Here is a 15,112-nt window from a genome sequence, read left to right as displayed (position 1 = left end):
CACTCGGGAAGGGCCTTAAGAGGTTGCTGAGGTTGATAGCAGTGATATTGCAACTCATCAGTTCAACTTGCAGCCCATCTCGCACTTATAGCAGACATTGATGACCACAGATGCCCCTCGCTGCACGCAATGAACTCCAAGCCTGAAGTTCAGGCTAGCATTAACAAAGAAATGAAGTGCATAAGGTGAGAAATAAACTTGCATTGCTCATAAAAATGCCATGTTTAGATGTTATGTATGCCTTTTATGCAAGCTGTACAGCTGTAGTGCCTTTACACATGCCTTATGTGTCAAAAACTATCACTCCACAGTAATCAGAGCCTATGACTAAGGTTTGTCTGCTACAAGATTTTTAGACAATGCACATGATTGCAAGACCTCCAGAGTAGCCAAATGAGAATCAACATGGGTAGGAGGCTAGCCTACGTGTCACACAGCTTCTGTATCAACTAAATTAAAAATTAAATTATGGGGTTTTATGTGCCAAAACCACGATCTGATTATGAGGCACGCCACGCTGGGGGACTGAGGAAATTTGGACCACCCGATGTTCTTTAACGTGCACCTAAATCTAAGTACATGGGTGTTTTTGCATTTCGCCCCCATCGAAATGTGGTCGTCATGGCTGGGATTCGGTTCCGGGACCTTGTGCTTAGCAGCCCAACACCATAGCCACTAAGCAACTACGGCAATTTATCTATCAATATACTCTAGATTGTGTGATACAAAGACTAGTTGTTACAGGCCAGCCTATGTAAACATGTTAACACACAAAATAAAACAAAGGAAAAGAAATGGGAAAATTCATGGTGGTAGGTCTTGTACCAAGTCGCTGAACTGCTCCAAGCTTTAACAGCTTCATGCTACCAGTATGGATTACCACAACTAACTGGCCTACAAGTTACTCATCAAGATGTATGCTCCTTCAAGAGACATACCTTTTCAAGAAACGCTGGCAAGGCATCAACAACCACAGCTGAAGAGCGAGGCAAGGCCTCCATCATGTAGGTAAGCGCGCGGCAGGCGTGATTCATGAGGTCAAAGTTGTGTTCAAGAGCCAGCAGAGCTGTCAGGGCAGGCACCACCTGCTTGACAGGGAATCCCGCTAGTGTGTCCTCGTTGCCCATGACCAAAAGCTGGCACATCTCCATGGTGGCCTGCAGTTGCTGACCCTCCTCGCCACACTGCAGCCCTGCCAGAAGCTGCTGTGCTCTGCTGCCTGCACACAGAGAAAGATCTTGCTTCAGTATCATAGAAAAGCTGTTAGTCATTTGTGCCACTGAAAGCTCTAGCTATTCTTAAAAGTAAAGCCCTGATATAATGAAGCTGTAAAAATCTCCACTGCATTTCGCTACATCACTAATTGTCTACATTTAAATACCATATATTCTTCTATAAGAGCCACACCTACAAACTTGTTAAAATATTTCAAGAATTATGCAGACCCCACACAATGTGGGAATTTCATCTATCTATCATAACTTGGGTGCACGAAGTGTTACCAGATGGTGTGACATGTCCGCATAAGACAAGCAATCGTGTGTCGTGCAAGCATGTGCGTGACTACAACGGCAAGGCCACAGCACAACAACGACAATGATGATGGCAATGGTATGATGATGGATTTATTGTACTCCAGCAAGGAAACAAGAAAACAAGGAAAGTGAGCTGATCCCAAAGGCAGTGCAGTGTTACGCAGCAGTAGCTGCCACAACCGAATGACAGAAAACTAACATGCTCTCACTTTTAATAAGCAACTTGCTGCTGTGTAACATGACATGTTCAAAGGAGACTGATAAGGTTGACAATAGCAATGTGTGAATACTGAATAGTAGATTTCGAATTGAATATTGGAAATTTTTCAAAAAATTTAAGGCTTAAAATTTCGAGCAAGGAAATGTGGTGCTGCACGTGCTCGAGTCTTCTAGCATTGCATAAAAATGTAGCGAGCCATCAGGAACTTAGGTGCATAGAAATTAAGTTATACAGTACACTTTACTTTTAATCAAAGGAGGCATCAAATTAATATGCCAGCACTGAATACAGCTGAGTTCTAGTGTCTGAAGGGCTGGAAAATATTTTTTTATCAATAGAATTTATGCGAGTAGAATCAAGTGCTTTTTTTTCCTCTGGAACTAATGAATAAGTGACATTATGCTGTACTGAATACCAGTGAGGTTCTTAGTTTAACAGTGGACCTGTACTTTATGGCAATATTTTATTGCATAGAAGGTTTGCTTCTTTGAAGGCTTGACTTCTACTGCATAGAAGGATTTTCTCCAATATATAGGACTATCCCATGTTTACAGCAGGTGGGTTGTAATCTGCACGACAGACGAAACTGCGGACTGTCCATCACATGACTTGATCACCGATTTGTTCATGGCCATCGTTGGCGCTGTGCAGGTCAACAGTGAAGAGCAGGTGCCGTTTCATTGTCAGGTTCGGAAAGATTCGCCAGCTGTCAGATTCTGAAATTGGGTGGGTCATGGCAAGTTCATGCAAAGCTTGTCCATACAATATGATTGAATGGGTGGCTCATCACTGATCAGTTCCGAGATCACACGGACAGGACAGGGCGAAGCATCGCGGCATACATATCTAATACAATCTGCATGCCTTCTTGCAGCTAATCAGCTTGATCTTTGGAGATGCTTTCGCACTTTTCAAAATATGCTCTACTTCTGTTGCCATTCCCTGTCCTTGTCACACTATCGTTTTGATCGATCCTGTATGTCAACATAGACAAACCTTGTACCGCCAGAGGCAGCCCCACCGACACACCACCCCTCTGCATGTGTGCCACACAGCGCACGCAGTAAGGCAGAAGCGCTTGCAGAGTCAATGTCCGCAAGTGTGCCAGCTGGTGCAGGACTACCAGTCCCCAGCGTGCTCGGCATTCCTTTTGCACCAAAAACATGGAAGTGAGGTGATCACTTGCGCGGCATCAAGCACGAGTGGCTCCCTGGGGCATGCAGCATGCAGCACTGCACGGGTCTCCCCACCAAATGTACTGAATGTTCGAAAATTCGGATAGTAAATATTCAATTCAATAATCAAATTATTATCTTCATCATCATATGCCTATTTTATCTCCACTGCAGGACGAAGACCTCTCCCTGTGATCTCCGATTAACCCTGTCCTGTACCAACCGATTCCAACTAGCACCAGCAAATTTCCTAATTTCGTCGCACCACCTAGTCATCTGCTGTCCTCTACTGTGCTTCCATTCTCTTGGTACCCATTCTGTCACCCTAATGGTCAAACGGTTATTTGGCGCATTACATGACCTGCCAGGCTCCATTTCTTTTCTCTTAATGTCAGAATATCATCGTCTATACCCATTTGTGTTGTGATCCAAACCGCTCTCTTTCTGTCTCTTAATGTTATGCCTAGCATTCTTCGTTCCATCACTCATTGCGTGGTCCTTACCTTGTTCTCAAGCTTCTTTGTTAGTCTCCAAGTCTCTGCCCCATATGTCAGCACCGGTAAAATGCACCGATTGTATACCTTCCTTTTCAATGACAACGGTAAGCTCACAAGTCAGGAGCTCACGATGTCTGCCGTATGCGATCCAACCTATTTTTATTCTGTGAATTTAATTCTCATGGTCAGGGTTCCCTGTGATTAGTTGACTTAGGTAAGCGTACTCTTTCGCAGACTGTACAGGCTGACTGGCGATTCTGAACTCTAGTTCCTTTGCCCGGCTATTCATCATTATCTTTGTCCACTGCACATTAATCTTTAACCCTACTCTCACACTCTCCCTGTTAAGGTCCCAAATCGTTTGTTGTAATTCGTGTGCATTGTTGCTGAATAGAACAATGTCATTAGCAAACCAAAGGTTGCCGAGAGGTTGCTAGTTTAATAGCTTGAATACTTCTTTCAAGCATGCAGTGAATAGCATTGGAGAGATTGTGTCTCCTTGTCGAACCCCTTTCTTTATAGGTATCTTCCTACATTTCTTGTGTAGAATAAGGTGGCTGTGGAATCTCTGTATATATTTTCCAGGGTACTTACGTAAGCGGTCCGTACTCCTTGATTACGCAATGCCTCTATGACTGCTGGTATCTCTACCAAATCAAATGCTTTTTCGTAATCTATGAAAGGCATATAGAGAGGCTTATTGTACTCTGCAGATTTCTCGATAACCTGATTAACATGGATGTGATCCAGTGTAGAGTATCCCTTCCTGAAGCCAGCCTGTTCCCTTGGTTAACTAAAGTCCAGTGTTGCCTTTATTGTATTGTAGGTTATTTTGGTAAATATTTTATGTAATACTGGGACTAAGCTAATGGGCCTATAATTTTTCAATTCTTTAACTTCTCCCTTTTTGACGATTAGTATAATGTTTGCATTAGTGCAGTTTTCTGCGACCCTTCCAGTCGATAGACAATTCGTATAAAGAGCCACCAGTTTTCCAAGCATTGTGTCTCCTCCATCTTTGATTACATTGGCTGTTATTCCATCTTCTCTTGGCGCTCTTCCTCGTTTCATGTCTTGCAAGGCCCTTCTGACCTCATTTAAACTACGGACTACCGCAACCGAGCATTCAACATAGCTCAGCAAGATAATCCCGCAGGCAGCTAGGCTACCTTGTCGCCGAAAAGTACGGCCAAGAGGGCCCTACATGCCTAACAGATCCACTAATTTGTCCGCCCTTTGCGGGTTTTGCTGATCGTCATAGGTTGCACGATATAGTGTCAATTCTCTGTGGTCCTAACCTCTTGTTTCCCGAATCTCACGCATGCATGCAGTCTTGAACGCGCCTAGGTACACAATATATTTTCGCTGAATTTGAACAGCACTTAACACTTCTGTGTAAAAATAAAAAAGGGAAAAGTTTTCAGCGCTTACCGAGAGGCCCCGAGTCGCGTATTACCCGCTCGACGCATCTGCTTGTCCTTTGGTGTCCGAAAACTAGTGCTCCTGGGTAACTATTCAGAATGGCCTGAGCCTCATGCAAAGCAGGTGTCTTTGACAGCTCTCAATGGCGTCTTCAGCCTTTCTGCAGCTTTGGATGGCAGTTATGAGACGGAGGAAATGGGGGGGGGAGTAACACCCCATTGTTTTTCTGGATGCTGCGGGCCTAAACGCTAGGGAGTTGGGAATTGTATGTCTCATTTAACCTACAGTGGTGCCTTTTTCGATCAGTCAGATATGGTTTGAACATTTCGTGCTTGTAAGCAATTGACCGCTCTGCTATTGCCACGGTCGCAATGCAATTAAATTAGCTCCTTCACTATTCTGTTCAATTCAGTAATATTAGAGCATTCGCACACACTTAGTCGACAATGATTTTTCTGTTCCCTTTCTGCGTCTGTGGTCTACTGTAAAGTGGTGCGCACACATGCTCTTGATCTTTCAAGTAAATTTTTGCTATGTGACACAAACACTCATCGTTTCAAAATCACTAGGTGGCATGAAAGAAGTCTACGTGCATCTGAGGCCAAATTGGTACCTTGGTACATTGGTAATTGGACCCTCCTGCTGCATTGGAGGTTCAATTGCTTGGAGGAGGATGTCGGCATGCTTCGTGTAAAACATGCAAGGCTGAAGGACATAGGGTTTTCTCATGCAAGCCAGTGAGAAGTACGTGGCGAGATGCTTGTGGCGATCTCGCCTCAGCATTTCTTATGGATTTCTCAAGCTGATAGGCTGCCGCAGCAACCTTCTCGTATTCTTTAAAAGGCCCCTTTTGGGGGCACAAAAGCAATGCCTCGGTGGAGCTTGCATATCGCTTGTGCCCGTGACTCCTCTTTGCACTTACAGCAGTGCCATTCTTGAACGCCGACAACCGCAGATTGTTATGCGCAATTGGAGCACCTAGGAGCCAGTTAAACAAGTGAACACAATCGGCAGCCGGATAGAGAAAGGTGGTGGCGAGGGACTCTGGCCTATAGATTATAGTTTTCTCATATCAGCTCTACCATCCCTTCATTTTGATTTCTTCATGCAACCCGGTTATAACAATTACAGTTTATAACAATGGAACTTTCGTGGTACTTGAATATTGTTATAAGTTGGTTAAACTGTACGGTAACTGATTCTAACAAGGGCCTTCCTTTTTAAAAAAATTATGAGGATTCCACGCACTGTGGGAATCAAAGTAAGCGAAGCTTTCTGCGCTGTTTGCTTTGATTGATGATAATTAGAGGTGTTGATGGTGAACGTTTAATTTCTCGTTTAGTCCAACACGAGAATGGTGAGTTGATGTTAAACATTACTTTGCATGCACCACTGCTGCTTGTCTTAGTACACAGAACACATCGGGGCAGATGTTTGCTTGAGGCATTGCTGCGCACAATACCGTGTTTACTTGCATAATGATCGTACTCGCGTAATGATCGCAACCCTGAATTTTGTCGTCACAATTCAATTTTTTTCCTTTCCCGTGTAATGATCGCACCCTGAACTTGCCACAGCGATACGTCGTGTGCCAAGTCTAGCTAATGATGACCGCAAATGGCATCTGTCGAACGCTACGCAAACGACTCGAAGACATACCAAGCGGTCTGCACGCACCAAACATTCTTAAGCAGATGCCCCATTTCATTCCTTTCCACACTTCCATGAAAAAAAAAAAGCTACAACCAAATTTGCCTTGGCTTCATTACTTGTAGGCTTCATAATGGTTTTGGCCAACAGCAACAACAAAAAAGGTGCCTTTAGATTCCTCTCGTCTGCACTAGTGGGCACGGAACAAATTGTGAGCGGAAATAGTAGCCACATTTACACTGATATGTTAGAAGTGTACCCTACTCATATGCTGACGCTTGTAACACAGCTAAGATATTCACCCACCCTTACCGGAAACTCGCCGTGTTAGGATAGTAGCAAAGACAAATGCCACAGTTTCCGCAGCGTGGCCGCCACGTGGTTATGTCACTGGCAGCTAAGCATGCTCATCTCAGTTTCTGTCCCCTCCAAGTGGTCATGGCTATGTTATTGCTATAAACTTGCCGATAGTAACAATATTATTCATTACTGATACGGAAGAAACTGTTTCAATGTGCGTAACATACTCACAAGAAGAAAAGAAATCGCGTTCGGCGCGTTCCGCTTGCTCCGCCGGCAGCCATTTTTGTTTTGATGCCCCACACTGTTACAGTGGCAGCCATCTATTTGGTGACCTGTTATCTCGCAGCAAGCGTGGGATGAAAAAAGAAAAATGTTTTACTTTTTGCGGGGAATTTAACCCGCATAATGATCACACCCCTGAATTTGCATAAATTTTTTTTTACAAAAAGGCGCCATCCTTATGCGAGTAAATGTGGTATTTCACAACCTTTCAGAGGGTCGAGCATATTCATTGCCTCAAATGGCACATCGCAACATTACAGAAGTATTAAAGTTTAATTGAATTGTGGGGCTGTACGTGCCAAAACCACAATTGGATTATGAAGCACGCCATAGTGGCTGACTACGGATTAATTTGGCACTTTGGTGTTCTTAACGTGTCCCTAAATCTAAGAGCACGAAAATTTTTTTATTTTGCCCCTGTCGAAATGCAGCTGCTGTGGTTGGGATCAAACCCAAGACCTAGAGCAATGCCACAGGTGCAAAGCTACCGTGGCCAAGCACAGAACTGTTGATTTGACATTTGACCGCTTCCGTAGTGTTACCTAGACCCTATATTGCACTTTAATGCGGCTCCGCTTCTGTATGACCTGCGTAAGTTGACCGTTTGACAAATTCGCATGGTATTTATTTTTTCAGAAATAGCAGAAATGTACCATACCTTGAGTCTAAATCTATCCCATTTGACTGCAACAGCTGTCATGTCTATAACAGTAGCATTTTCTTGCCTTTTGATGTCACTTTTTCCCTATACGTGTACTATGTTAATTGTGTTGTCACAAATAAGTGCTCTTCGACAAACTTGAGCTGGATCGCAAGCGCCATTGGCAGCTGTAGCTGCCGAGCTAGGCCTACCGGCGTTATCACTGGCAGTCAGAGGAGCCATCAGCGAAACATGCGCCACTGTGAAGAGTTTTGTTGCTCACAAACGCATAATTTTATCGACAGTGTTCACGTAAAGCAAAGCAGTGTTTCACAAAGTTCTTTGTTATTTCACAAAGTTCTTTACGTTAGTCTACCAAGCACACAAGCTGGGGTGTTGGATCTAGGCTGAGCTTGCGCGCCACTCGCTCGTTCGGATGTGCGTCCCGCATATTTTTATTTGTCATGCCACAGCATGCAGCACCGCACGTCAGACTGGACGCCGAATCATACATTATGTCTCCTGTTCGTGGCATTTATATGTTTTACTGCACAACACGGCTGTATTGCGGCAAAACCAAAAGAAAACCATCTGGTTAAGCCGACTTAAAACTGACTGCCACTGTGCAGGACACAATGGACCCTTGCCTTAACTCTTTCCACACCACGCCCATTGGGCATCGTTAGCCCGCTAACTATGGTTTGAAATGCCTGTTTCGAGACTTTCCGCGCCACTCACGAACACACTGCGCAATTGGACATGAAGGAGGAGGACTATCCTTTTGTTTCTTAAGCAGTTTGCTTTTTTCTTCCAAGCGCTTATTTTTGAATTTTGAAGTTTGGCAATCGTCAAAGTAGAAAGCGAAAATGGCCACCTCCCGGAGTGGCGCGCACGCTTTGAAAGATCGCAGATCTCGCTATTCCGCTGAGTTCGCGGCTGACTGTATCTATATGTTGTGGGATTCTCACACCCATATTCTTGGGACAAAGGAACGACAACACAGTAGTGCAAACAGTCACAAGGGCATTTACTGCACCTTTCATAGATCAATGCCTGCTAGCCGAGTTGCTATCCACAAAACATGTTGATGGGTGCGCAACAAATCTAGGAAGTCCAACTCACCGCGACCGGATAGCGAGCGAATATGTTCGCCCCATGCTGGATCCCAACGCCTGGTCGTTCGCGTGTACGGTCACGCGAACGGTGGCGCGTTCGAAGGCAGCCACGCGAGACGGTCTCGCAGAAGCATGGATCGGCACACGCGCGGCACGGCACGTCCGCACTGCTTGCTGTCCCAAACCAAGAGGAAGCGCCTTGTCTTTCGGCGCCCAAGTAACCCCGCCTGTCGGCGGCGTTAGCAGCGCAACACTCGCGCCATCTCTCGTACTGCGCATCAACCACTCCGACCGCCGCAGGCGCCAGGCCACGCGGTGAAGCCGGATTACAGGAGACGCGCTATGCGGGAAAAACATATCAGGGGACGCGCGAGAGTAGCGCATCCCCACAAGGTCGAGCAGCAGCGAGTCTGAGGATGCTACCTTTTCATCGGCCTTCGACTATGAGAGCGACGACAATGCAAGCCAGCCCGGATCATCAACGGCCGCTCAATGTTCCGCTCAATACCTGTTCAATGAAAAATTTTGATTTTTTTCGGAGATAGTGCCAATTAAACAGCAACACGTTTTGTATATCTTATAGTTTTTGTTACATCTCTTTCTTAGTAGATGCGTGTCTTTACAAATTTTATTTAATTTTATCCCACAATCTTGATTTTGGCAATTCATATGTTTTTACAATCTACATCTCATTAATAAGCTTTTACGCATGAAAAGTGCATTCATTCTGCCTTTTGCTTATGTATTACATAAAATATTGAGTGCAGTAGTTCCTTCAGAAAAAAAATTGGCATAACCCACATAAAACACCTATTTTCCCCATGGTAGGGAAAGAGTTAGTCATATTTACATTATTTTTCTACTTTGGACAGAAAGGAAGTGGGCACATATTTGATTCGGGGGCGTATTAGAATCTGGCGAATATATCTGCCACATAATATTGCCAAATGAATTGGCAGGGTCATGGCAATTATTTTTTTAATTATGTTTATTCGGCCCACCAGATAATTTCGATTTCGTCAGTCCCATCAGGGTCAAATCAATGGAAGTCAACTGTACCACTAGGCCACCATAAATACTTTTTATTGTAGATGATGGGCTGTGCCTTGATTAGCATAAATGATAAAGGTATGTTGAGCATGAACTGCAGCATGTAACATATGCCCAGAATGGGCACCAACAAGTAAATCAAAGCTACTACTGCAACAAAATCTGTTAAACACATTTGAAACACTTGTAAGTGGCATGTTGAAAGGGCAGCAATCCAACAAGTGTCAGCCACATAAATAACAGAATTGATTGAAGCCTTTGGCATTCACACACATAGCAAAAAGGCAGACTTCATGAAAAATTGAGAGCAAGTATTAAAAGGAAACATTAGCAACAAAGATCTCTTAAAACTGCAATCGCAGAACTTTTTCACATGACACAGTTACCTGCCTCTGTCTCAGACAATGAACAGACAGCCATTACAAGTGTTTTCTTCTTTACATTGTAACAGTGACATTTGTCTATAATGCACCTTGGCTGGGGAATTGTTATATACCTTGTTACACAGGCAGCCTTAAGCATGGTTATTGCTAAATGCGGCTAGCGCAGTTACATAGCAGGCGAAACGGCGGTTAGACTACTAACTGTGGTTGACTGTAAACTGACCATGGCAACCTCTGTTTACAGTAACCGATGTTTCGCTAACAGTCAAGATGACGGAGGCTGTATGAATACGGTGTAATATTTGTACTTCGAAAGTGCAGGTACTTCTGCTTCAGCAGTCCACTCAGAAACGCTAGCCACTTTGATATCCAAGACGGCAAAAAGCCTGACAAGGTATCAGAAGTGTCACGCCTACACATGCAGTGTTGTCGTCTCACTGTGCATGTCGCACTCATCTTGTGTCACATACTAGGCTTAATTTTGGATGTGGACGCAATATTATTGTGTGGCGGAATTCAAGTGTGAATTGAGACTATAACTATGCCCTATTATTGCCACCACGAACCACGAATAGGAATGTCCGTGGAACTCCAGCTGGCTGCAGTTGGTTTTCACCATGGTTAAGCAATCAACGAACATGAAGTTTAACCACAGGTAAGGCCATCCATATACCAAGGGTACTATGGTTGTAAAATCGGAACAAACCATGACTAAACCTGAGTAAATAGCCTGCCCTTTAGTTGCCTTGTTCCACTACAATCACTTCAACTAATATAAACTTTCACCAAGGATTGACTAGACCATCACATTTACTCGGACCTAATGAGCAGAGCTGTGCAAATAGCAATTTCTGAGACTGAATCGAGTGCAAATCGAATAATCCCAGAAGTGAATTGAATATTTTTACAAATTGAACTGTCATTATTGCAATTGACCTGAAACAATGTTCACATTCTAGTATTCTCAAAGTTCGCAACTATCTGTCATTACATATTATGTTCTCAAGCATATTTTACTAAAACCACAAATGGAGCATTAGGAGCAAATGAGTAGTTCCTTCACATGCGGAGGACACTCCAGAAAGCGCAAATGATTGCTGTATAGCCTGTAAAATACAGCTACCTAAGCAACGTAGCCTACTCTGCTATGCAAGTTGTCATGTTTTATGTCCATACTATGCCCGCGGAGGTACCATACTTTTGCTCCAATTTTATGTTTAATTGGGTTCAGTTGACGCTTTGAAATATTTGAAAAGCATTATTGCATTTACGAATATTGACTATTCGATTTGAAGAATGAATGAAATAGGACCCTGTTTGAGTCGTCATTCAATACTTTCAAATAATTTCGTACCCCTACTAATGAGACCACGATTGCAATGAGAGGGGAACTCATTACATACAGTGGGAAAAGTATTAACACGAAAGCAACGAGAGGTGAATGGAGGCAACATAAAGTATGTTTATTTTGGACATGTTGACTAGCACTTATCACTTTTCTCAATATGTGATCCTTCACTAGTCTTCGCCGCGGTCAGAGGCAGAGTTCACAGAAGTCTTTATTCTTAGTGTCAGCTTCTGAGAGAATGTCATCTAGCATGCCGTCAAATTCATTTGACATGGAGCACTCATAACAAGAAAATGATATGCTAGACTTGATACCATGCGGTAGACATTCACTCAGCAATTCGCAATGCACAAGGTTGCTTGATCCTCCTAAAGGTGTCAGCCTCTATCTTCCTGGATTCAACCTGTGTGTAGCATACGCAACCTGTCCTTAAAGTCTGTTTAGGCAGGCATCCAGTGGTTGCAGAATAGATATCCCACCGAAAATAACAATGTGGGTTATTGTTTTCGCCAGCTTTTTTCATTGGCAAGGGTATATGGGGTTGGTAATATGGCGCGTACGGCACATAGGAATTTTTTTTTTCTTTAGTCAGACATCCAGTGGCATGGAAACATCACGCATGGAAACATTCTAGTACACGATTTATTTTACCACATAGCACACGCAAAAGCTAATTGTGCCATGGCTGCTTGCTATATCCGATAGCGCATTTACTTAAATCTAGGCCAGCCCCGATTCTAAGCCGACCCCCGAATGTACGAAGCCATAAAAAATTTTAAAAACTTACCTCGAATGTACAACGAACAAAAAAGTGAGGACAGTGTTCACAAAATCAAAACAGTCTTTATTTAATACGAACATGCCGAGCTCACTCTACGTCATCATCGCTGCTAGCCCCGTACGCTTGTGGACACGCGCACAAGCTTGTGTCCGCGTGCCCATGCATGCGCACAGTGCGGCACAGCTTGTACGCATCGAAACTTGGCGCAATCTCTGTGAACAGCACCTCTGTTATTGCGTGCTTATCTTCCTTATCAGTATGATCTCCTCCTTGCAGCATAGACAAAAGGTGTCTCCGGTTGCCCCCTCCAACGATGGATGTTTTCCTCATCGATCATGGATCGATGCTTAAGTCCTCCTTGGCTTGAACGTATGACGGTGCCTCTATGGCTAGCACAACTTTTCGTTTGTGGCATTGCCTGTTTGGTGCCATTACAATAACGCCAAGCCGCATGCCAATACCTATAGCCACGATACCGATAGACTCTTGAAACAGTTACGCCCTTTAGCGTGTATAATTGTTCCACAATAATCGTCGTTTGCCTTGCTTTCGTTTCCTTGTTTGAAAAAGCTGCACTCTACTTTCCCTGTTGAAAACGCTATGTCATGCCAATAATTCACATGCCCTTCCTGACTTGGAAGTACTGGGCTCGCAGCGATAAATAAAAGGAATGCAGGCAAGACAGATCACAATTATTGTAGTGGGACAAGATAAGCGCCAAAAGGCATCAAAATGGTCAAAATGGCAGGTCAAAATGGCGACGTCGCTCGTGTGCTTCGGTTGGCTACTGGCGTGGCTATTAGCGGTTATGACACCGACTTTTTTAGATTGCACAAGCTATGCACTATATTTATCCTTTTCGATTACAAACTTGCACGTTTCTTTTTTTTTAAATCCTTGAATCTAAGCCGACCCTTGACTTCAGTATATGATCCTTAGAAAGAGAACAAACTATTGGCCTAGATTCGGACAACTACGACACATTGTTAAAACTGGTATTATTATAAGTGGGTTTAACTGTACTTACTGTAAGTGGGTTCAAATATACTGGGATAGACACAGGGTGAAGAAAGACACCTGACTGTCAGCATAACACCATCTGATAAAGTGTAGGACTAACATGATTTCTATCCACCCTTTCTCCTGGCAGCAGATAATCGCATTACTGGAGAATGACTTCAAAATTGTCTTGCAACAAGAAATGAAGTTGGGTGGAAGTTCGTGGTCATGCACCATCCATTCCAGCATCATCAGTCATGTTTTCTCATTCCCAGCAGTCTGAATTCAGACTTTCGAGCTAGTGACACCGTGCAGAGGCCTGGCTGTTGCAGTGTCAAGATACATGGCAGTTTGGTCAGCATTGCCAATATGCCCCAATGGCATGCTTGCAGGACAACAAAAATTGAGCTTTGCTTCAAATCCTCCCAGTAGCTTCTACCGTATTAACATTCACTGAAGGGAAGTGTCATTCTTCCACAAACCCTTGCACCCACTTGACACTTTAGTAGCCTTCCAGGGTATGCATTAGCTAAGTGACCATCACTAGCTTTCCACTAAATAAGCTCAACACTGACTCGCATGACGCAGCTGTGCTGTTCAACAGACTCTGATACTTTGTTCCAATTCAACACAATGGCTATAGCAAGGCTAATGAAAACCTTTCTAGTTGGGCTTGCATTTTGAATGCACCTACCACTGGAGCCATCATGTGTGGATAGTAGATTCATTCACATTAACATGCCAAGCAGACAGAGAAGTAGGCACGATAAAGCCTGCTTAGAGGTGTACTGGCATAATGTTTTGCATTAAATGAAGGTCTGGGACCTCTAAACCCTAGAGATAATGTGCGCAAGACTTAGAGCACCCCAAATAATTTAATGCAACAGCTTTTCCATTGCTAGTTTAGGCTTTGTTTCTAATGTGTTGCGACGTCATCATGCAAAAGGTGGTCACAAGGAACAAGAGACTGACATTTTGACACTTGCTTAAAAGCTGGCTCAGTCGCCTGATATGCTGCTGTATTGGCTCCCACAAGTCCCATCATCGGAGGTGACCGAGTAGCACGCAGTGAGTGTCAAAACCTCGCAATGTCCTGCTCCCAACGTGATCGCCTTCTGCATTGTGACATTACGACACAGTAATACGACACAGTGAAACTAGAACTGGCTGTAGAAAAGCTATTATATTACATTATTTACTGCACTCTGTGGCTTTCCATTAATTCTTCTGGTGCTTAAAGGTTTAAAACTTAATCAATTGACATGAAAAAAAAAAGAAAGAAAGAAAAGGAGGTGATAATGTCATGTCAGTATTCCATTAAAATCATGGGAATGCCACAACCAATGCCACAAGAATGGACAAGGGCACAAAGTGACAGAAACAAACCGAAAGATAACATTTTTACATTTGATGGATGTGGCTTTGGATATGATAGGGTACACAGGCACATGTTTCCAACGTATGACAATGCAACTAAAAAAAAAATATCACAAGATGGAAACACAGAGGCACTTCTATAGTCAACCAAATTACAGTATTCCCCTATGCGACATCAAGAAACACAAATATGAAGAACACTCTCATTTAAGAGTAGAATAAATATGGCATCAGAAAAATGTACGAGTCCTACATATGAGTCTAAACATGGACATGGCTTCAACCAACATTCTTCAGTTTCTCTAAGTTGCCAATTGTGCCGGCATAGTGGCCAG

The 15,112-nt window shown here is 43.5% G+C and overlaps 1 protein-coding gene across 4 annotated transcripts in view; it reads right to left on the bottom strand.

The window, feature by feature from the left end:
- ctrip (E3 ubiquitin-protein ligase ctrip) overlaps positions 1-15,112 on the bottom strand; it is a 149,989-nt gene that overhangs the window by 107,629 nt on the left and 27,248 nt on the right. For all 4 annotated transcript variants that reach the window (XM_075681177.1, XM_075681176.1, XM_075681179.1 and 1 more), the window contains exon 8: positions 939-1,219. In XM_075681177.1, coding sequence (XP_075537292.1) covers positions 939-1,219 — 281 coding nt within the window. The remainder of the gene's footprint in view (positions 1-938; positions 1,220-15,112) is intronic.

Source organism: Dermacentor variabilis, chromosome 2 (genome assembly GCF_050947875.1).
Source record: "Dermacentor variabilis isolate Ectoservices chromosome 2, ASM5094787v1, whole genome shotgun sequence".
NCBI classification, from domain to species: Eukaryota; Metazoa; Arthropoda; class Arachnida; order Ixodida; family Ixodidae; genus Dermacentor; species Dermacentor variabilis.
This window is presented reverse-complemented; position numbering and strand designations above follow the sequence as displayed.